The sequence below is a fragment of the Marmota marmota genome, unplaced genomic scaffold, assembly GCF_001458135.2.
Source record: "Marmota marmota marmota unplaced genomic scaffold, marMar, whole genome shotgun sequence".
In the NCBI taxonomy this organism is placed as follows: domain Eukaryota; kingdom Metazoa; phylum Chordata; class Mammalia; order Rodentia; family Sciuridae; genus Marmota; species Marmota marmota.
Window position 1 is genome coordinate 7,809,321 of NW_026000206.1, and position 24,147 is coordinate 7,833,467.

The window sequence follows — 24,147 nt, forward strand, 5'->3', positions numbered from 1 at the left end:
ACAGCTCCTCGTTCATGGCCATCGCACAGCTCTCCATGGGGAGAGAGAAGAGGGAGAAACACCCGCGTGTTCACAGCCGAGGCTTGACTCAGAAGGACATTTCTGGGTCATGTGTTCACACTCATTCATTTTGCAAACCTTCTGAAAAACAAGTCTGAGGATTTTTTCACTTGAAATATTTTATGGCAAAGAACAGATTCTATTTTGCCTTTGTGTGTGTGTGTGTGTGTGTGTATTTCAAAGATATATTGCAAGGAAGAAGTGTCCAGAGAAATGTCCAAATTAGCAGACACGAGTCAGAGGGGAAATCTTTCCTTTCTTCTTTTAAAGGACAAGCATAAATCATTTATCCTGAGCAGCCATATTTCCTAAATATTGAAGAGATTCAGACGACTACAAATTTATATATTTTTATTTATATAATTTGTGAGAGATGTGCAAATAAAGAAACCAATACGTTTCCAAAGTGTTCTAACTGCTCCTTGGAGGCCAGGACTGGCCTATCGATCCTGCGGTCAGCTCTTTATAGAACCCAGGGACACCGTGCAGAGATGCCCCAGCCCCACATCTGAGAAGGTGGCCTCTGGGGCCCAGCAGCCCTAGGCTTGGCTCCAGCTCGGCCGCTTTCCAGCTGTGAGACCTACCCAGGCTCTTTGGTCTCACTGAGCTTGATTTTTTCACCTGGAAGAATGGCGCAAATAGTAGCTCCCCATCAGGTGGCTGTGCCATCGTGGGAGACGTTCGAGCCAGCGGAGGGGCCAGTGAGTGCTTGACAAGGTCAGACCCGCGGGGAGGGTGCTGTGCGTGGGTTATTCCAAACACTGGCAGTTTTGGAGTGTGTTTGGAATGTCAACACATCTGCCCATAGCAATGCTGGCCATCTGTGACTCCCCAACACAAAGTTCAACACTCACAAGGCAAACTTACTTCTGGGAATAACAGTAACTAAGAAAAGAGCTGTTTTGGGGGCCAACATCTAGGTTTGGGAATGAAAGTATAGATCGTTTTTAAAAATGGACAACTTTGCTGAACATTCTGATTTGCAGGGGCAGAGGTGGTGTTTAGCCGTGGTCCATGACACTTGTCTGACCTCTGGGGCGCAGAGTCTGTCCCTGGACCTGATCAACACTTGCTAAGGATATCCGCTTCCTTCAAGCTGTAGGGGACGCTGGTTGGACTGCTGCTTTCATTTCTCTCTTTTCCAATGTGGGACAGCTGAGGACTTTAATTTAAAAGGTGCCCCTTGATGCCAAAGGAAAGGTTTTCCCGGGAGAGGTGGCAGTTTGGTCACAGTTAAACTGGCAGCTCTGTGAAGTCCACACTTCCAGTTCCTTCCACTACTTAGCAAGGGGATCACAATCTTGGCTTCAGAAACACACAGTACTTCCATGCAAGTTCACCTGAGTGTAAAGGGACACTCCAACACTGTGACTCAACCTTTTTTGAGACACGAACCTCCACAGACTCAATGGCATAATTCACACGTATTCTGTATCAACCACGGGATTCTTCACATCACGTTAACAGATTCAGGCCTGAGGGGACGGTCCATGCACTGCAGTTCAGGGCATTAGCTCTAGTATGTAATTTTTACTGCATCCACCCAAGGGTGTGAGGCCACCTTTGTCCTTCAGAAAGAGCTGGTGAATTGCATTCTCTATCAGTGTCTCAGATGACTAGGCTTGTCCCAGAGGAGGCACCTTGTGAGGGCTCCTCTGTCAGTCATACTTGCTCACTGGTTTGTTCAGCCCGCCACTCATCCTCTGCTTCCTGATGGTCCCTTGGTGGGTGGCTATTTTTCCATTCTTAAGTTTTGATAGGATGCAGGAATTCCCAATACTTAAATGGAAGGGAGTGGGTGAAATTGGCCAGCATCTACCTTTTTTTTCTTTTCTTTTCTTTCTTTTTTTTTTTTTTGGTATGGGGGATTGAACTCAGGGACACATAACCATTAATCCACATCTCCAGCCCTTTTTTGTATTTCATTTAGAGACACCAGGATCTCACTGAGTTGCTTAGTGCTTTGCTAAGTTGCTGGAGGTGGCTTTGAGTTTGCAACCCTCCTGCCTCAGCCTCCCGAGCCGCTGGGATTAGAGGTGTACACCACCGGGCCGAGCCAGCATCTGTTCAAGGCTGGTGAACAAGTGCACACTAATCGATTCATATGATTCAATGGGTTCATTCACCTGATCCCCTTTTTGGTGAGGTGTCATGGGCAGTAGGAAAAAGAGGAAGACCAGGTCGGGCTGCTTGTACCCTAACTGAGAAGCAGCACCAAGGCCAGAGGCCGTTAGAAACCTGGAGAGCTAGGCTGTGCATTACTGTGTCTAAGCATATGAGTAATTTGGGCCTATTTCAAATCCCAAAGTCATCATGCGTGGACCCTGACCCCAAGCTAGCATCTGCAAGTGTCACCAAGGATCACCAGGATTAAGATCATTTGGGCCTGACTTTGGTCATCACCTCCCTAGGGCAGCTGGTGTCTCTTGCCTTGAGCTCTTCTTTATAAAAAGACATTTCTAAGTTTAGAATGGGTAATGGGTTCTTCTATTTTATCAATGTTGATTTTTGGAGGCCTAAAGAAAGAGAACTTTAAAAAGCAAGCAAAGGGAAAGTGGAAATGAACCCAGTTGGAGAGGAATTCTAGATTTGCTACAATAGGGACTTTCCTTCCCTGAGCAAAACGTGGCACTCGTGTTTTGTTTTGAGTGCATCAATCTATTTCTATTTTGCATTGATCTAAATAAGCTGAAGACTTAAAGTAAAATATGTCAGCATGTTCTAATCACGAGGAGCAAATTATTGCAAAAGTTCTCTACTTAGTGGAAAATTTCTAGAAATTGTTACTTGGTCATAAAAATGTTCACATATCTCCTTTTATCTTTTAAGTCATCCAAAGGCCAGATGTTGAGAAACGCGGGTGAAGGCCTGCCCTGTGCTCCACACCATTGGCAGCCTGGAATACAGCATAATTAAATAAGTGCTTTGGACTATCTGGGGTATAATTAATCACTTCACTGTAACGATTGTTGGAAACAACAGTGGATACAAAACTGAAGCACTCGGGGTTCTGAGATGCAAAAATCTGATGTTCTCACAGTCCTCTCTGGCCCCAAGTTAGATAAGGCGATGTAATTTGTTTTAAGTTGAATGTCATAGACATTTAGTTATAAACTTGGAAGAGTCTCAGAATATGGATTTAATTCCAGCCGTCTTTGAACTTTCAAGGGGAAAGGGCTTCTTTTCCCTGGATGGATATAGGGGGAAAGATCGGAAGGGAGGCTCCCGTGTTTGGGAAGGATGGAGAGTGTGGGCAACTGCTTTAAAGAGACAGTAGAAAGGGATGCTGACTAGGAACGGAGGAACGTGGCTGAGGTCATGTCTGGGGCCACTGGGGGTGAGGAGGGCTACCCTGTACGGTGCCCTCCTGGAGTCTGGGTGCCGGCTGGCCTCCTGCCACCTGATCCTCATATAGCAGTGCCTGGGCCATCGTCCCCTGCCCAAGGTGCCTGGTGCAAAAGGTGAGCTGGTTCTGAGCCAGGCCTGTGTGTCTGAGGCTTGGGCTTCTCAACCCTCACTCTCCTCCCTCCCCAGCACTGTTTAGAGAGGGACAAGGTGCCCAGAGCAGGGACAAGAGCCACAGCACAGAAATAGAAGACAGGGGCCAGAGAAATGAGTTGTTCCTGTGAGAATCCATAGCCTTCCTTTAAAATTTAAAATCCTGTTGTTTTCTCCTTGAATGGCAATGAAGCAGAATTTATTAAAACTTTAGTTGGCTTTGTCAGTTTTCCAAGTGAAAACTTGGGAGACCTACATTCCCTAAAGATAAGTTTTGGTCCTCTGAAACTCAGTTTTAATCCCGGAAGCAATGGTGCATTGGGCAATCACACAGCTTAATGCTTCTGTTCTAATTATGGTTTTCTTACTCCTCCCAGGTGAAAGGGGCGCGTGGATTCTGACTACCTGCAATAAGACAGAGATTAGAGAATGCAAATTATCCTGGTTAGTTCAGTGTTTAACCACTAATTGAATTTCCTGGAAGAAGACTTTTGGTCTCAATATCACACTGGCAATCATAAGTGAGAAATGCAGTTGGCATGAAATGAAATTTCATTTTAGTCCTTCTTTTGGAGGAGCTCGTGGGTGAAAGTAATATCCTATCCTACCTCAGATGTGTTTGGTAAGTAGTACATCAGTGAGCACGTCCACACGTGAGGCTCTTTCTCAATGTCACGCCTGTGTGAACTACCCACGTGCAAGCAGAACAAATACTCATCACCCCAGCAAATGCATGTGTATGTGAGGCTCAAAGTCCCCTTGCCCGTGGCTCCTGTTTCCAGTGTAACTCACAATCAGGGCAGCCACGTGAGAAAAAAGTGGAAGTCTGAACTCTCAGAGACGATTTTAAGAATAGCGTCTACGGGTTGAACACCCTCACCCAGGATTCAGAATTCTAAATGCATGTAAATCTGAAGCACTTCTGGTCCCAGGGATCTTGGATAAGGGATACTAAACCTGTCCTGGCACATCCTCAGTAACAATAGGAACTATGAAGAGACTGTCCCGAGAGAGAGCCCCTTTTTTAAAAATAACAGCTTAGCTGAGCATTAACTTGTATACCTTTGGTTTACCCCTTTAAAGTGTGTGATTTAGTGGCTTTTGGAATACGGAGTGGTGCAAACATTGCCCCCAATTTCAGAACACTTTAATCAACCCCCAGAGACATTTTGTTATTAAATATTAAATGTTTGTTATTAGCAGCCCCTGCCCACCCACTCCCGCCCCATGAGCCAGGCTCTTGAATGTATTGTTTTTCTCTAATTCTTGCAGAAATCCTATAAAGCCTTGAGCCCATTTTGCTAATGAGAAAACAATGAAGAGAGCCCAAGGTCACTGCAGCCCAAGGTCACCACCCCACCACAAAAGATATGCTTCAGTGCTAATCCCTGGTACCTATGTGAATGGAACCTCACGTGGACAAAGGTTCTTTGGAGTTGAAATTAAATTCAGTTTCTTAAAACAAGACCATTCTGGATGAGGGTGAGCCCCAAAACCAATGACATGGGACATGCTCAAGTCAAGGGACACAGGGATTGGCAGAAGCCACCAGCAGCTGGGAGAGAGGCACAGGAGGGACTCTCACCTGGAGCCTCCAAGGACACCTGGACCTTGGACTTCTGGCCTCCAGAATGGAGAGAGAGAAGTTTTGTGGGCCAGCTACTCAGTGTACAGTAGTCGGTGATGGTGGCCTCATGACATTAACTGAGCCACCCATGGTCAGTGGCAGAGCTGAGGTTCCCCAGAGGACCTGCCTCCTGAGCCTGCTCACTGCCCTTAGCCACACTAGCTGTCGGCCTTCTGCTGGGACATGTAGCACTCAGGCTTGGGAGGGCGCCGCTGCCTTGGATGCCAACTGCAGAGTTGTTCAGTGCTGCCTGCAGCTGGGTGGCATGGAACAGGGGTCTTGAATGGCAGGGAGGACGGAGGCGGGGAGCATGGGGTCTAGGTGAGTGGCCATGAGTAAGAATGCAGGAATAAGGAAGGTGGGGGTATGCCCAGAGAGGGAGACTAGTCAAAGTGGGGAACATCTGCAGATGGACAGTGGGAGCCACAAAGGAGGGTGGGGCTGCTGGACCATGGAGGCCAGGCTCTCCAGGCTGCGTTCACCAGCACTAGGCCTCCCTTGGCCACTAGGCCTCAGATGGCTCATCATTGCACATGCCCTTCATGCAGACTGAGATCCCGCCTGTCACTCACACTCCACATTCCCAGCTTTCAGGACTCTGCTCCTGTTGCACCCTTCCCTGAATCTTTCTCCACACCTGTCCCAGGAGCCTGTAAGTCCACCTGCCCCTTGGATTGTGACTGTTGGTGGCCACATCACTGGCCTCACTGGATGCAAGCTACTTCAGGGCCAGATGTCCCCACCCAAAGGCCTCAGACCATTCCCGGGGTTGGTGTCTGCTGGAACAACCTTCCAGAGGTGACGGAGCAGAGAGTCGGGAAGGCAAAGGTTAAGGTCAAACTGGTTTTACTTCCACTCTGTGCAAATTTCTTCCTTGACATGATCTACTGCATGTTAAAGAGGACTAGCTGGGATGGAGGGTTCCTGGCACTTGGTTGTGTGGGTGGAGCACATTATCCCACTGACACTTCCTGAGGGTCAGTACACAGCAGAGTCCAGGCCCTGCTTCCTGCCTTCTCAGAACTTGCAGCTGGCAGACAGGAAGGTGGCAGCAAGGCCACCGCCATGTGCCTGACTTTCTAGAGGGGACAGTGGTCACACGGCACCCTGGGCGGTGGCCTGGCCCCGCAGAAAGGCTATGCTCATTCCCAGCCCTCTTCCCCTCCCTCTTGCTTTCCTCCTAAGAGTCTTTTCTCCTTTTGGTTTCTCAGCTGAGACTTCTGTTTGGATTTCTTAAATGTGCCAATTTGTTAATTATACACAATAATGCTGTGTCCATGCAGTACTTATTTTACAATGACTGTGTTTGTCCTGATTGTTAAGTTGCCAATTATTATTTTCATTATAGCAGTAGTTTCATTGTAGTAGTTTCAAGGAACCCCAGATTCCATGGGCCGTAACACTGATCAATTCTACACTTGAAAAATAGGTTGATAGTGTGGGGCAAGAAAATTTCCTGCCTTGTGTGTCATATTGTTGTTTACTATAAAAAAAGTTGGTGTAGTACACATCGTATGACACAGTTAAAATTGATGCAAAACTTTCAGGAGCACAATAATGTGTGTTCAGGTACAAGGAGCCCCCCCATCTGGACATGTTTATTTAATTGACTTTTTAAAAGCATTTTGTGCTGTTTTACTGTCTAAGACCCCAGGGTTGTTCCAGCGTACAGCCAGGGGCTTCGAGGAGAGTGTCAGAAATATTCTCCGGCCTGAAGCCTGTCACTACAAAGTAGGTGGAGGCAGAGCAAGGAATAGCAACCAGCTCGCATGGGGACAGGGAAAGGACACAGAGGACAGGTTGTGTACAGGTATTCATGAGGTGCCAACTATGCCACAGGAAGCGGGACCTGTGAATAAAGTCTATTCACGATGATTCAAGGTCGTACCACGCAGTGGGGAGGCGGGGGATATCAGGGAAGCTTCATGGAGAAGGGGTCATTTGATCTGGGCCTTGATGGAAGACAGGACCCTCCAATTCAAATGGGAGTTGGGGAGAGAGGTTGTCCCAGATCAGAAGGACAGCAGGGTCAGAGTCAGCAAGACACATGTGCAGGACATGCTCTGCACACAGCTGGCAGGAGCAGGTGGCTTGCTCGGGCAGGGGGTGGTGGGATTGAAAAGGAGAGCTGAATCCAAATTGTGCAACGGGAACAAATATGGACCAGGAGTCAGCAGACGTGGGGTAAGGCTGGGCTTCGCCTATGATCCCTGAGGACTGTGAGGAAGACGTGTGCCCAGTCTGCTTCTCTCGGTAAACCAAGGAGCCTCTCACCTGCTCTTGGCTTCCATAGCAGGTCACAATGGCCTCTTCCTCCCCCTTGAGGTGGCAGTGGGAGAGCTGGGGGGGGGGGAGGGGAGAGCTGGTGGACACCTGCTGCATCTAGGGATGGGGCTCCAGGTGATTTCAAGCTGTGTGACAAGCATGCTGGGGTGTTTAAAGGGTCACAAGAAGGAGCACCAGGCTTACCAGCTCCAGGCTGCAGCAGATACCAGGCCCTGAGGGTGCTGAGCCCCTGGCGGCTCTGTACAACAACGGCCTTGATGCCTGCCCCTGCCCTCCTGGAGCAGAGATCGGAACGTGAATGAAAAGTAGAGTCTGACGTATGCCAGACATCATCACCCAGGTAGTATGTGCAGGCGTGAGATGCACATGAATGTGCATGTGTGGGGGAGTGCGTCTGTGTGTCCGTGTACATGCACACCTGGTGTTCATGAGTCAGTGACCCCTTTTAAGAATGAAATAACCCGCTACAAACAACCTGTATCCATAATGCCTGGACAACGCGCTCTGATGCTCCAGGAGGATCAGCTGGGGCTGGACATCTGTCCCAGGTCCTCCAGTCTGGGAGCTGGATTCTCTCCCCATCACCATGACAGGTGGCTCACGTGCACTTGGTGTGGTGGAGCATCGTGTGCATCATATGCCCGGGCGCTTACTCGCTAGATATGGGGGGCAGGAGCAGCGGGAGCCCCTGAGAGGCCAGGCGGGAAAGGGAGAGGAGAACCAAGAACGCTACACCAAAACCATAATGCCTTGGTGGAGCATGGCGGGGAGACTCGGGAGATAGGGCCAAGTAACTCACAGCGAGCTTCGTGTCTGGCTTGGGGTCATTTCAAAGTAAGAGTGAGCCCATGGCCGGCCTTGTTTCTGTGACTTCCTTCCGTGTCCCATTTCTTCCCTCCTCTAAAAGGGTCCTCTTCAACCCCTCTTTCCGCTGGGCTATTCTGTCTCCCCTGGCCCCACCTTTTATCTTTTTCCCTGTAAGCATCAAGTGATGCAGGGTGACCTGCTGGTCTCTTCCCCTGGGTCCATTCCAGGACAGTTCGCCTCGCTCTCCCATCACCCAGCTAGCCTGCTAGCAGTGTGGGCAGCTCCCTCCCTGCTTTGACTCAGAGCAACTGGACCCTGTGGGGTTCCTGCCACTGCGTCCCCTGGGGCGCCCACTTCACTCCACCTCCCTGGGCCTCGACGGGCTTTCAGAGATCACCATATTTGACATCATTTTTATTCCTATGTTCTTTCTTAATGTCTACCAGCCTGGTGCCACTGTAGATAAAGACATTCTCCCTTTCCTCCCAGCCCCAATTGATTCCTCTGTCAGGGAGCCGTTGATGGAATACAGCTTCCCCAGGTCTGATTTTCAACTAGCCAGACGGTAAAGCTTGACTGCGCGGCTCCAGAATTTCTCTGTTGATGTATGGTCTGCAGCTTCTGTACAGCGGCACAAAGATCTGGGTACTGGAATCCTCAGGGGCACAAGCGAGGTGCTCCTTAGGCCCACACGGTGCTCCCCAACCCTGTCACAGTCTCTTTTGGTGGCCAACACCAGAGAACCAGCACTTACTCTTATGACTTCCTGAAGTTCCCATCCCGAGACTCTCACAATGCTTTACCAAATTTGGAGACACACCAGGGAGAGAGCCTCCTCCAGGTGCTGGGGGCAGAAGTGGATGCTGACACTCAGACCCTCCAGGTTGGCCCAAAGAAGGCAACCCTACCACGTGGGAGGAACTGGGGACCCTCAGTTTTCTGTGCTCTTGTGGGGGACTGGAGAGCTTTGGCAGCAGGCCTGGGACAGAGGGACTATGGGGCAGCCTGGGGGTGGAGTTGTAACTGAACGGTGCTGAGGGCAGCTTTGTCCTGTATGCACTTCACTCTGGGACCACACGACCCAGCTGTTCATCTAACTAGCCAATGACCTGGTCCATGAAGAGTTTTATGGAGTGTAAGAAGGAGCTATCAGGAATCCCTTGGAAAATCCCTTTTTTCTTTACCCCAAAAGGATCTGATTTCCTGTGGGAAGCACCTGTTGAAGATCAGATCATCAGGATGCCCCACAGGTCACTGGTCCCAGGGTTGATGGCGTGCATTGTTGGAGGGGTCCTGTTGCTCCCGAGTGTCCCTGGGTCTCATTTGTCCATCTCCTGGCAAAATCTCGCTGCTTTTCTTTGGTGCCTTTGCCCTCTCCCTGCTCCCTGTCTGTGGGGTTGGGCTGGTGCAGACTCCCTGCAACCTGGCCCCACCCCATTCCCTTTACACTAACCCTTTCTACTGTGCTCTGAGGGCTCATCCACCCTCCATCCCCTCCACCCAGACCTCCCTGTCCCCTCCTTCCCCAGCCCAAACCTGGCTGGACCTCACATTCCTGCAGCCTCTCAGCGCTGAATCTCGTTTCAATTTCTTCCCTCGTGGGCCTTGGCTCCTGGAGGGAGCCTGTTGTCCTCCGCTCACCTGTCACTTCCAGACTCTCCTCCTCTGGGCCAGTACTTATGTTGGGGACCCTGGCTGCTCACAGATTACCCATGTTTTCCTCCCGTTGCCCTAGTAGCAGGACCTTGGTGCCTTTGTGTATTTGCACCCATGCTGCCTCGGGGACATGTTTCTGACACTAGCAAAGCTGGAGGCGTGAGGAGCTGACACCCTAACCTGCTGCTAGCTGCTCACAGTGTCGGCGGTCGCCACCTCTGTCCAGGCCCCACCTTCACCGTGACCCCTGCAAAGCACCCGGCTGGGTTCTGCCCTCCGCGGCCGACTTCACTTCTAGCTCCTGGTGGAAACCTTACCTCAGGCCATGTCACCTCTGCTTCAAGCTCCTGAGGTCCCCATCGTAGTCAGGGGCTGGATTCCAAAGTAAATACTTAAAAGATGAATCTGATATCAAACATTGGGGAAGAAGTGAGGAAACGAAGCTCCCCCAGCCTCTGGGCTGGAGTGGGCTGGAGTGGGCTAGGGGCCGAGTGTCAGAACATCCATCCGAGCAGAGAGCCCTGTGTGAGGACAGGTGTCACCCACGTTTCTTACTGGAAGGTGAGCAGTGGGCAGTGGGTAGACAAGAAGCTTGCTTGCTGCTGCAGGGGCCAGGGGTCAGTGGGAGCACCGGCTCCTTCAGCTGAGCCAGCACCCCCTAGGAAAGGGGCTCTCCCGCCAGGGCCATCAGGGACACCAGCCATTTGCTGCCTGGGCCAGGCCTCCCCTGCTGGCCCCCTTTCCCTTCTCCTTTACCTTCATTCAAGTCTCATGTGCACAGGATGGAGCCACCCCTTAGTTGTGCCCCCTCAGTACCCAGGCTTTTCCTCTGTACCTTCAAACACTAAGTGGATCCCATGCTCCCCAACCCTCGGCAGCCTGCCCCGTCTGGGAGTGTCATTTCCTCACTTCCTCCCCAGTCAGCCACGCCCATCATCCATCACTCAAGAGTGCGCATGCCTGCTACGCGTCAGGACTGACGTGCAGGTTTCTACAGGGCCCAACCCCTGCCAGCCTCATGAGGGCTTCTGTCTTTGTTGGAAGCCGTGACAACCGCCACTGCAGTCACTGCCATGCTCACATTTGCAGAAGTTCACCAACGTGTGCATGTATGTGTGTGTGGTACCGTGTGTGACATGCTCTATGTTGTGCCACATTATATTATCTGTGGTATATGTATGTTGTGTTGTTATACACGTGTGTGCACTCCCTCGTCGGTGTTGTGTTTTATTGTGTGTGTGAGGCGAGCTATGTGGCCATGTGCACCTATGTGCTGAGCAGTGTCCCCTTCTCTGAGTCCCGCAGGGAACTCACAGACGTCTGGGTGGCTGCTCATGTGCAGGCACAGTCCTGCTTTCTGACTGGCTGGCCCCTTCCTGCAGCCCCTCCCTCCCCTCTTGCACAACCACACTCTGGTGCCAGTGCCCAAACCACCCTGGGATTTGAGGATACAGGCTGTTACTTCACAAACTCAATAAATAAGCCCAGTAAGAAGGCTGAGGCGGCTGGATATTTGTCAGACAAATGGTTTTCCCGGGGAGCATAAGAGCCAGCTGATGGCTCACTACTGTGATTTGCAAGGACCGGAGCTGTGAGTCATGCCCAGGGTTGGCCTTCCAGCCGCAGAAGGTAATTATTTCTTGCACTGTGCCCACAGCCCAGCAGCAGCCCCTACCCATGTGCCTGTATGCAACTCACCCAGGTCACTGTTAAATTAGTTCTTTTATTTTGTTTCCTAATGAGAAGAGGCCCTTTACAATTTTTATTAAGTCAGCAGCTTCAACATTAATACCTAATGTCCAATCTCTCACAGCGGGAATGTTGAAGCGTCAGAGCCAGGAAAATGAAAGATAACTTACACGATGCTCCGGTGCGGAAACTCACTAGTTGAGTGGCCCTCAGCCCACCAGGCCTGAGGACAGCACTCAAAAGGAGCAAGTCACAAGAAGCTAAGACCCCAGTGCCCTGTGCTGCTATGAACAGACCAGGGCCCCTCCCTGTTGTCTGGGTGGGGGGGGGGTGCCTGGCATGCGAGGCCCTGTCACTCACTCTCAGTGCTTTAGAGGGAATGGCAAGAGACAGGGGTGGTCTGTGATGGGGGTACTTAAGACGAGAGCCACCGTGGTCATGGTACTTACCTGAGACCAGAACAGGCACTGATGCTGGCCAAGGAATCATCGTATCCTTGCACATGTCCATGGTAGTAACAGTGACCCTGAAAGGGACAGGGGAGAAGGCTGGGTCACTCAGAATGCTTTTTGCCCACTTTCAAGCCAATGGCCTCTAATCCTCCACTTGTTTTGAGCTGTAGAATGTCTTTGTTCTGACACATTCAATGCTAAGCCCAATGTGACCGAGCCAGGGGCACGTGATTTACTTAGAGATTAATAATCGGGCTTTAAGATTCATCAGTTCCATTCTTGCCCCTCTGAAGTGCTACAGGGAAGCCCCGATGCAGACTGTTTTACAGAATCCAGGGCAGAACAAGTCACGTTGACATGGTCATCTGACCCTCATATCAATTGTCTTTTGTAATGAGAGGAAGAACTGCAGCGAGGTATTTCAGCACCTGTGAAGCAAAGTAGATCGAGGCCCAAATCTATGGCTCGTGAAAACAGGAAAGCACAGGCAAGGAAGGGGGGTGGGGAGAAATGGAAGAGGGGCTGCACCGAATACCCGAGTGAGAGTTGAAAGTCTCTCATCAGGAAAGCAAAACAGGAAGCTCCTCTAAGACAAAAGCGCCCTGGGACGTGCCTAATGTCCCGCTTGCAGAGAGAACCACAGCGGGATGCCTCCTTAGTGAAGACAGATGTCCATCCAGAATCCAGCTCACTTTCACTGCTGGACACGGGTCATGCTGTAGCGCCCATGAAGGGGCCACTGAGCACATCCAGTGCTCCTCCCCAGGTTCTCTGGAAGCCGGCTGCCCGCAAGGTCCCCGAGGGTTTCAGGCTGTTTCCATCTCAGCAAAAGGCTCTCTCACTCACGAGGACGGAACTTAGTGGCCAGTTGTCCTGCCCAGCAGAGACTACCTTGGCTTTGCTAAGAATAAAGGCCCAGTTTGAGTGATGGAAGAAACCAGATGACACCTTAAGAAGGGGCTGAAGATGATCGTCACAAAGTGGAGGACAAGATTTGGGGGTCATCTGAAAGGTGACGAAAGGAGGGAGCTGTGGGGAGATTTGTTACTTTGACTTTTTCTTATTGATTCAGAAGTTCTTTATAATCCAGAATATTAATACTGTACCTGTTATTACGCGGGAAGTATCTTTTATCTTTCGTTGCTCATGACATTTTCTCGTCTTGAGAGTTACTGCTTTTTGTAAATTCAAGGCTATCCATCTTTCTCTTTCTGAATTTTGTGTGTTGGTAAAGATGGCTTCCTGAAGGTCACAGATACTTCCTTCTTTATTTTCTTGTTTTTATAGTCTTGGTAATTAGCTCTTTAATCTTTCTGGAGTTTATGCAATACCTGGAAGTGTGAGGTTGGAATCCTACTTTCCCCTACAAAACAAGCACCAGCTGTTCCCATTGCCACTTGTCCTTCCTGATTTAGGGTGCTACCTTGGCACACGCTGAATACCCACAATAAGTCTGCGGCTCCACTTTGGGGCCCGGGAGTCTACTGAGGCAAACCCCCATTGGTTTGTTCCTGTGCCAATGCTCCAGTGTTTCAATCACGACTGTTCTATATGACACTCTGATATCGGACAGAATGAGTTCTCATTTAAATTTAAGATGAATGCCCACCACGGATCTCCCCATGTCCACGCGGAACCCTCCAGCAGCTCCTCCCCTGTCCCTCCCCAGCCTGGCTCCGGATCTTCCTGTTCCGTCATTTCATAGCCATAGAAGCACACAATACCTGGCCTCCTTTCTGGGTTCTTTCATTGGTAAGAACCTGTGTTTGCACAATAGAGGTCTGTCCTGTTCATGTACAAGGTGAGCCTCTCCTTCTAACTGGGTCCTCTTTATGCCCTTTGGTCAAGAACAATTTTTACATGCAGCGATGAGAAAGTTTTTAAGTTTATGCATAGGTACTGTGTAGCTTTGTCAATATTATTATAAGATCTTTTTTCCTATTCTGCCTTATAGATGGTTTTTAATGTAAAGGGAAGTGTTGGGTTTTGTAAGGTGATCTTATATCGGGCACCTTGCTGGACCATCTGATCAGTTGGACAGTTTGGGTTTTCTCTTGTTGATCATATCAATTGCCAACAGCACAAGTGTTCTGGGCTCCTCTTTGGGTCTTTCCCTAGCATACTGGGGAGTGTGATGGCTGGTGTCCAGGGGCCAAGGCCGGCAAGGGAAGGAGAGGGCAGGACAGCACATAGCCAGTAGAGGGAAAGCACATTTCAAGGCAGTGGGCAGTGGTGGTGAGAGGGTTGGCAGATCAGGGATGGGCTGAGTTCATCCTGGCTGAGGATGCAGGGGCAGGGGTGTGGTACTCACAGTGCCCTTACCCTCCCCCCCCCCGCCCCCAGTGAGTCTGGCCTCTTTTGTGAGCATGTGGCTTGGGCATGGGATACTGGGAGGGTGGCAGTCACATCAGCCATCCCCCACGCCAGAAGGGAGGGCAGCCCTTGCAGCCAGCATGCTTCCCGACACCTGTGCGAGATGCTTTGGGACGCTCCTGTGTCTCCCCTCTCTAGACGACTCTTGGTCACCTGCCTATGGGAGGCACAGTGGTGATTCTCCAAACAATTCCATAACTGGATTGCAACACCTCAGGGCACCAGAGGGGTCTCACAGCTCCCAGGCTCTGCACCACAGGCAGATTCAGCCCCGTGGATTTCTGGAGGGGATTTCAGCCCTAGGGACACTATAGGCACATGAAGACTGAGGACAATTCCAAGTCATCGGCCGCTGGAGTTCAGGTGCCAGGGCTGCCCTCCCTCCCAGAATCACTGCCTGGGGTTTGACTGTTGCTGACCTTTGGGGTCCAATGTAGAAGTTCCCCCATCTTAGAAAAATATGACATGGCAGTATTGGCAGCTAGATACTGCTTAAAAATTAAAAATCAAATTATGACAATAATCTTTAGTGGTTTTTTTGCATTAAGTGACAATAATCTTAATTACTGACCTCTGAAATCTCAAACTCATCTATTTTCAATCTCAATTTATTTTTAATAGATTATTTATCAAATGTACTTTCAAAGTAAATACCCAGAAATATAAGCTCATTAAAGCAGAAGCCAAGAACAAATTGGTATCAAATTAATTTCTAATTCAACACCTTGGTTGAATGGCTGCTTGTGAAAGAAGAGGGAGTGGATTGCAGCTTTCACAAATTGTTCCTTAAAGGAAACCATCTCTCCTCTCCCACCCTTGACTGGAGTCAGCCATCATTTCTCAGCTGATCCCACTCTGGTACCTTCGGACATGGACTGATACGCCCATTGTCACTCCATCAGGGATTCACTGCTAAGATTACTAAGCACAATTACTACGGCTCTAACTGAAGAGTCTCTGGGATAACTCCAACTTCCGGAAATGTAGTTCTTTTCAACAGGACTCACCAAATGGGAACAGATGTGATTTGGTTTTTATCACGCAGTGAGTGGATCATGGCATAGTTCTGAACAATGTGCTTGTCATACCAGGGAAATCTGTGGGAGTGAAGGAGACACTTTCTGTCCCTGTAAGGGGTCATGACCTCCAGGGAAGGGGCAGAGGCAGAGAGGGCCACGAGGGCAGTACCATGCCCAGTGTGCACCTGTATCAGGCCAGGTCGTCTCCACACACTGAGGCTGAGGCAGGAGCCAAGCGGGTCTCCTGAACTCATGGACACTTGGCCTATTGGGTCTGGAGGTGCCACACCAGTGGGTGACATGGCAGGCAGCATCGTGCCAGAGGAGTTCTGTGCCTCAGGGCCTGCTGATCATCACTGCCCTTGCTGGCGAACTGTGGCCTCTGCTCTCCACACTTCCTGGCCCGAATCCTTCCTCTCTCTGATGCCCCCAAAGACAACAAGCCCTGTGGTCTTTTTGTTCTGCTCATCTCTCTAAAGCCATTGCTGGACAAAACACTGTCCCATGAGGACAGCCTACTTGGCTTTATTCTGCTGATGCACTGCATTCTATCTCTACCAACAAGACCCGGCGTGGAGAGGAGCGCCAAGCACGCATAACCACAAAATTACACCTTTCCCTTTGCAAAGCCTCTAACCATGTATTTTATATACTTACTATTTAACCTAATGCGTTTCCCCACTCCAGTAAAATACATTTTCCTTCTGTTTAATACTATCAATCAAATATAATGCTGGGTAAGAAGAAGATGGAATAAGAACTCTTGAACTTGAAAATTGATAGCCCTCAACTGTATGCCCTGTGGGAAGTCAGAACAAGCTCCTGTTACTCAACTCTCAGTGGACCAGAAAGAAGGGAATTTTATGTGCTAAAGTGGTAACAAAAATGGCCCAACCTTGTGATTACAAAGGACTGTGACCAGACAAGTCTGTGAGAGACTCTGCTGAGAGAACATATTTTCAGTGCTGTTTTTCTGGGGGCTCAGAGGGGTCCTCACCCCTGCCACAAGCCACATGGCAAACTACCTGAATTCAGCGCTTGGATCATAAGATGCTTTAGCCAGAAGGAAACTGTGGGCCATCTGAGGCCAACTTTGCTCTTCCAGCCAGATTCTACCCTGAACAGACAGATGTGGAAACTGAGGCCCAGTTGGCTGAACAGTCAACAAAGGTCACAGAGGCAATGGATGGCAGGACAGGACCTCAATCCAGCCTCTGACTCCAGGCCAGACAGCACCCCTCCAACCCTCCTTGCTGGGAACACAGCCCTCATGAGCATCTCTTCTTCTGAAAAGAAAAGCTTACATATAAAATGCAGACTTGCAATATCCACTGCGCCTCCTCATGATGTCCCTCCAGGGATGGCAGGACAGTGAGGTCATCTGCACACTCAGAGCAGACATGGGGGGTAGATGGCACGTGGCCTGCATTTCAGCACGACTGTGGTCAAGCCTTTGTCCCCTTGTGCGGAACAGATGACATGTTTGCTTGGGACTCAAACACGGTGACAGGCACTCAAGCAGCCCAGGTGCCTGCAGAGCTGTTACCCCGTACTTGGCCCTGTGCCTGCGCAGGACAGGATGGTTAAGGAGCAGTCGCCACACCCATGCTTCCCGGCCATCTCTGCTCCACAGCTCTAACAAGAACCAGGCCTAGTTGAAGACTGTACAGAACAAACCTCGGGCCCTTTGAGTTGTATCGCTGTGCTGGAATTCTGCACCAGGGAACACAAGCTTAAGAAATCCTGTTGGCGTTCTCGGGACCTCCCTGCAAGGAGACCATCCCTGGAAGCAGGATGCCGACCACTGAGACACCACGAGACCCACCCAGAGGTGGAGCCTTGCGTCGAGGCTCACATGGAATAGGTGCTTAATTTCCCAGGATTTTGTGGCTTGAATAAACAAAACTCAGGGAAACACAGTGATGTGTAAAGTATTGCTACCAACGTGGAAGGCCCATTAACCCAGGATGCTGTGGGGCCTATTTTCCACCCACTGTTTTCCTCCCATGAATGTTTGCTCAATGTGACCTTGCTGGATGAATGGGTGGACGGAGAGAGAAATGGACGCCCTGGACGAGGGGGCGACTGGCTCTGCTCTCGCTTGCTCTCTCTCTCCCTCTCTCTCTCTGGCTCCGCACTCCCAGCTCCCCATCTTTTTGAGTGCTGTGTAGATTTTCTGAAGATCCTTGAGGGGCAAGGGTGGGTTGGGGTGGTGGGCAGGGGCAGAAGACCTAAGGGGCCAGCCGCTGTTCAATCAAGACACGCAGCCTCGAGAGCCTGGTGGTCAGCTTACTTGTGGGCCTTCCTGGCCACGGCTCATGTTCTCATCTGTCATCGTGACCTGTGAGGGATTTCGGAAGGAACTGGGTAAGAAAGGCAAGTACTGTGCACTTGATCTCCCACGGGGCAGTGGCTTCGCCTGGCCTGCCTGTCTCCCAGTCTCTCCTGCATATCTCACGGCCAGGTAAGTGCTGGACCTGGGATGTGGTGACACAGGCACGTCCTTGCCATGCTCCTGACTCCCACAGCTGCTGCCCCAGGTCTGGCTCAGGTCTTCTCTTTGGGGATGGACAGTCACCACATCCTGCAGGTCCTCTGGAGCCTGCTGGGCTCTGACACTGCCCGGCCCCCACCGCATTCTGGTCACAGCGCACTCTGCCATCTGTTGTCAGCCTGTGAGTTCCCTGAGGAAGGGGCATGTCCCCCTCCCACTCTCCTACAGCACCACAGAGGCCCTGGGACCTTGCCCATCTGAGCTCAGGGGGCCCTGCAGCAATGACGACATACTTGTGAATTCCCAGGGGGCTGCTCCGGCCTCTCCTCTCTTCCTGTTCCAGGACTTGTTCAGTCAGACACCCTCTGCTCTCCCCTGGACGCTCCCCAGGGACTCCCTTGGTCAATGAACTCCATTTGCCCCCGAGTCCTCACCACTGACTTTACAGACTTGCTACAGTAAGCATCAGGGACAGACACACAGCACGACACCCTGCTCTGTCCAGGCGACTAGAGGCAGCGTGTCACAGCGCCCAGGAGCTCAGATTCTAGAGTCAGACCACAGGGCTGGAACCCTCATTAGCTGTGGGTGTGGCCTACTTACTTTACTCTCCATGTCTCAGTTTCCTGGTCGGGGTATAAAATAGCAAGGGCTGACCTGGGGTGAGGATGGACAAGTCGACCTCTGAAGGGGCTGCGTACAGGACCTGCGCTCGTGCTCCTCACAGACATCAGCTGTGATACGGACACACCGTCAACCCCATCAGGCTCCTCGGTGGGTGACTGAATGCAAGCATGGAAAGGTGGGTGTGTCACCGCTGTCAATGGGGAGTCTAGAAATTTGGACTTGATCGAGAAGGTATTGCGGGGAACCTTTGGTAATTCAGGAGGATCGAGGTAAAAATGTAAGAGTGATGACATACATGTTTTAGAAGGGTCATTTGGCAGGAGGAGTCTGGATTGAGACTAGGTGAGGTGGGAAGTGGGTGGAGTGGGGGTCAAGGCATCTCCATGTGAAGTCTGAGGTGCAGGGTGAGCGGGGGAGGCGGAAGTCCTGTGGATCTGGGAAGCTGGGGAGAGGAGTTAGCATGGAGGTTTGTGGTCAGAGAGGGGGCAACGGGAAGAGCTGGGGAAGGAGCGTGGAGCTCAGTGATGGGAAACCCACGCATCTCAGACCGTCTTTGGAATGTGATGATGAGCCGGCTCACGCCTGGTGTGCTTCCCTGTCAATCCAGAACCACCCCTCTTCTCTTCAGAGGCTCTCTAGCTGCAATGGACAAATGTCCATTTGTCTCACATGTGGAGTCCAAGCCAATTGCCCAAGGTACTGCTGCTTCACAGGAAGCAGTTGCCATGGAAACGCCCAGGCTGTCACCCATCAACCATTTCCATCAAAATACTGAACCCACCTTCCCAGATGGTTCAGCCTTGGTTAACTCTGGTCCCTTTTGACATCTCTCCTGGCAAATGCTGTCACTACTTTCTCCCAAGCAGAAGCACAGGGGACACCCGGGACACGGAACGCCTTGGGTGGTGTCACACGCACAGTGGGCGTTCTCCCTCCTCTACATCTCCGCACACCTGGCCCTGGGCAGCTCCCCTCACCACGGATTCTGGCGTTCCCACAGGACCTGCCTGATCCTGCGCTCTGACTACTCCTCACACTGCACCCACAGGTGTCCTTTCAGAGCCCCATGTGGTTGCTAAACCCCCTTGAGGACACCCTTTAATGGTTGCCCATGTTTCCTTTATCAAGACCAAGTCTGTCATGTGGTCTCCAAGTCCTGTACACTCAGGCCTCTGTCAACACCCACACCCAGCCTCCGCGCCCCGGGATAACTCTGCTCGGGTCTAGAAGTTTCTCTTTCTCCTGGTTCATGTCTCCTCAACCCTCAGACTTGGCTGGTCGGTCCTCTCTGCCACTCAGCCGTCGTGACCCGTAGGTCCGGAATCGCCCCCCTGGACCTTTCGTTCTGGGTCTTCCGCGGGGATTCTGCTGTGGCTATTGGGTGATGCTGGTCTCCTCCCGGCCCCAGTGAGTCTCCTAGTCTGGTTCTAATCCCTGCTGCTCTCAGTGGCAGGCGCGGGCCTGGCACAGGCCTGTGGTTCAGTTAACTGCAGAGAAGCATTTCCACCAGGGCTGGGGGCATCTGGGGGCCACCCTGGATGAGGACTCCAGCTTCCCCAGAGCTGTTTGGGGGATTTAAATAGCACAAATGTCATGTGTATTGTCTCCCATTGGCATTATTAGAAGTGACAATATGAAACATAATCCTCCCTTACATGTGGCCAGTGAAGGACAAAGTCACAAATACTTTATCCTGTCAGGGTAACAGAGAGAAGGGACAAGAGATCAATTCCAAAATTAAAATCAGCCACTACTCTGAGTCAACAGCTTACACTGATGTTTAAAATATTAAAAACAACAACGGCAAATGCGCTGTAGCCAAAGTGGTTCTTACTTTACACATAACTTTTAGGAGGACGCAGTAGGGGCTGACTGTGGAGGATGGATGAGTGAGTCAGCAAATTTCTTTTTGTTTTCCAGCCTGGTTCAATAAGAACAAAAGCCCAGGCTGCATCTGTCTCTTGTGCACCAACAGCAAGGCCAGGCCTTGGCCTGGGCTTAAGGACCAGCTGTTCAGGCCGGGGGCTCTGCAGAGTGAACACTCTTGTTCATGCCTCATCTTTCCAGTAACCTGGCTGGTGGCTTGGGGTGGCACTCAAGGCATGGGAGGAGGTAGCTGCTGGGTGGAAAGAAGAGCCACTGTTTTTCTAAATAGAAAAGCAAATGTGCTATTGTTTGCAAGGGCTTGGTGGTGTCAATCAATCCCTTCTCCAGTTGCTTCACCTACTGAGGATATATATTCAAGGAGTCCATTGAAGAACAGAATACAGCTTTGGCTTCATTGCCTTTGCAAAGGGGCTTGGGGCATATTCTGTAGAGGATACCAGCTTGGGCCTGGAAAGAAGGGAAGCTCCTGGCAATTTCTGGTACCCTCTCCATCTACTCTTGTTAGATCATGCCTTGGGACCCTTCCTGGGGAAGGAGGCTTTCACAGTCACCTCACGGAGAAATAAGGAGAAGGAGACACCCCTGCCCCTGTATGTGCATCAATCACAGAAAAGTACAGAGCTCCCCTTATGAAGATGGTGGCTACTAAGATTCTGGAACCTTATATCCTGGCTGTATTCTAAGACACCTTGATTTTCAGACTTCAGCTTTGCAATCCATATCCAAAACAGAACCGCCGCTCTTGGACCCTCGTTTACCGAGCCCTGTATTTCTGCTGCTTCTTTACTCCCATTGCATTTTTCCTCTCAGATGAGCAATGAAGCAGTGTGTGGGGGGAGGGAGGGTTGGTGCTTAAGAAGAAAATAAGGCAGATTAAAGCAGAAAACAGAAAACTGCAGAAATAACTTTAGCAGCACATCTTACATGTTCTAGATCTGTCACGTTCGGTGAGCACCCTTCCCTGCCCTAGTGCGTATTTGGAGGATCTGAACCTGTCGGCAGACAGGTGCTTCCTCTAGGAGCTCCTTTTTCAGTTAATTTTTGGAATAACAATTTGCTTTGTGGAGGTAGCCTCGGTGCCAAGTCTAAAAATATATTTTAAATAAGATCTTAGAAAAAAAAATAGAAAGTCAAGTGTGAACTTGTGGCACTGTCAATTATGTACGAGGTGAGTCCTCAGATCCCAGGTTGGCCTCCGTCTTTCTCCTGTGGTGACCTGCCTGCCTGATTGTCCTGTGCCTGACTGTCCCTGCCATTCTGACACAGACACACCAGGGCTCATGTCCTCTCTGCCTTCCAGCCAGTAGCTGCTTCTCAATGGCACTAGTGAGGACCACGTTGCCCCTCTCCCGGCTTAGGTGGAGGCAGCACCCTCCTGCTGACATTCCCCTCGCCCACCACCAGGCCTGACCTCTCACGCTCCTCTAAGCATCTGGACCGTTCTGTCTACACCAGGCTGTGTCTATGGACGGACTCTTCATCGACCACAGCAGGCCCCTGACGAATCCTGCCTTCTGTCTGTGATGTTCCTCCCAATCTTGTTGTTCTGCTCTGAGTCCCCGAAGCACAGAACTGAACACGTCATTCTGCTGTGTGAGCCCTCTTCCTGGTTCCCAGACTTCCAGTAAGAGAAAGTCCAAACTCCTCAGGATTGAGGATTTCATGCCAACCTCACTCTTCTTTACCCACTTTTATACAGCCAGATAAATGTCCCTTCCTCAGTGAACTGACTCCCAGGAGTTAAAACTGTTCCTTTGCACACACTTCTTATCATAGCAGGTGCATTAAAACATACTTGTTTTTATGTCTTTCAAATGCCATGCCTCTCTAGTAGAATTTTTTTCCTTGATTAATGCTGAGGATACATTTTATTCCATGTCCATGAGCTCTGGGTGAATGAATGGGTACGTGGACGAATTCCGGATGGCATCACCTCAGATGCTGAAATGGCCAGGTGAATCATTTTTTGAAAACCTCTTATATGAAGATGCTCTGTGAGGCTCTATGGGGCAGAGAGGAGACACCAGAAACATCCCCACCCACACAAGCTACTAGAACCTATATATGAAAGAGTATAATTGCTAATAATATTATAGTAGAAGAAATAGCACCAAGCATAATAACACCGCTCATCTGAAGCTATTAATGTACAGAATGACATTTTAAGATAGATCAATGCTACGGATCCTTACTTTCTTCTTAAAGGATTTTTAACATATATGCTGGAGAGAGTTTATACTTCTTGTAATTTTTGAAACTATGTTCATACTTCAAAAGATTCATTTTTTATTTATTCTTTCTCTAATTTTGCTAGTTCCTCTTCTACTTTAAAAACTTTGCTTCCTTTTTCAGGAGCTATTTATTTCTTATAGATTTGGTAAAACTCACCTGGTATTATTTTTATGGGTAGAATTTTTAAATACTCAATTTAATTTCTTTATATAGTAAGATTAAAATTTTTCTTTTTCCTTGTGAACCAATTTTAACAATTTACATTTTTAAGAAAATAATATGTTGATAAAGACTCACGATTGTAAGGATCTCTATTTAGCAATAGCTGTATCCTTCTTAGCATCCCTAAAATTGTTTGAGAATTTTTTCCTTGATTAATTTCATAAATGTTTTGTTAATGGTTTTATTAACATACTCAGATGAGCAGTTTTTGGTTTAACTAATGCTTTCTCATAATTCTTTTGTCTTCCTCTTGTAATTTCTGCTCATTTTTAAAATCTCCATTTCCGAGAGAGACATATTTAAGTCTCCTGTTTTGTTGTGAGAATGTCAAGGTATTTTTAGTGTCTTGCATTATGAATAAGTTATATCAACTGTATATTTAGAGAATTTTCTCTCGAAATTGCTAAGTTCAAGAGTTCCATTGATATAGGAGTTTTTCTCTTTTTTCTTTAAGTAAACATAACTAAGAAGGAAATCAGATTCAGCCCACAACACCTAGTTTTTAATGGGGTCATTAGATTTTATAAAAACCTTTAACTAACCTAGATTAATTGTTTTTAAACATATTTGGAGACTCTTCTGCTGGTACCTATAGTTTCCTGGTCTTGTCCGCCCTTTTGAGTGATTTCTGTTATCAGGACATTGTGATCCCTTGGTCCCTAGTGGTGACATGGTTGCCTCAAGATTGAGCTTATCTGACGTCCCTAGACCAAGGCAGCTTTCCTGGGCTGAGATTCATCAGTCCTTTCTTGTTCCCATTCCTTTCCTGTCACAAGCATTTTGTTTTTGGGGTGGGGTGTGAGTCTTGTAAAAATTATGCAGCTGGATTTTATTTTAAGTTCTAAGGAGATAATTCATTTTAACGAACAGTAATGAGATGAATATGCTGTCTCGTTTTTATCTTGTTATTTTGTTTTGTTCACTCTGCTCTTCTTCTCCTCTTCTTTCTTTCCTGCTCTCTACTGATGGATGCACCTTTTTTTATTCATTATTATTCGGAATTCTATACTCTGCCTTTCTGTTCTTTAAAGGGTTATGCTTAAAGTTGCCAAAGACATACTTTAATTATTGAAATCTAATTAGTATGTCTATTATCCTCCAGAACAATGGAAATTCTTAAACTTTTGAATCTATTTTTTATCATGTTTCAGAACAACAAATTTAGTCATTACTGTTTTAATTATTATTTTAAATGGATTGTCTGGACTTATTCACATG

At 49.3% G+C, this 24,147-nt stretch overlaps 1 protein-coding gene across 1 annotated transcript in view; it reads right to left on the reverse strand.

Annotated features, from left to right (window-relative positions):
• The window catches only part of Adam12 (ADAM metallopeptidase domain 12), a 263,686-nt gene that overhangs the window by 87,287 nt on the left and 152,252 nt on the right, over positions 1–24,147 (reverse strand). Inside the window, exon 4 of the mRNA XM_048791374.1 lies at positions 12,073–12,149. Within this exon, the coding sequence (XP_048647331.1) occupies positions 12,073–12,149 (77 nt within the window). The remainder of the gene's footprint in view (positions 1–12,072; positions 12,150–24,147) is intronic.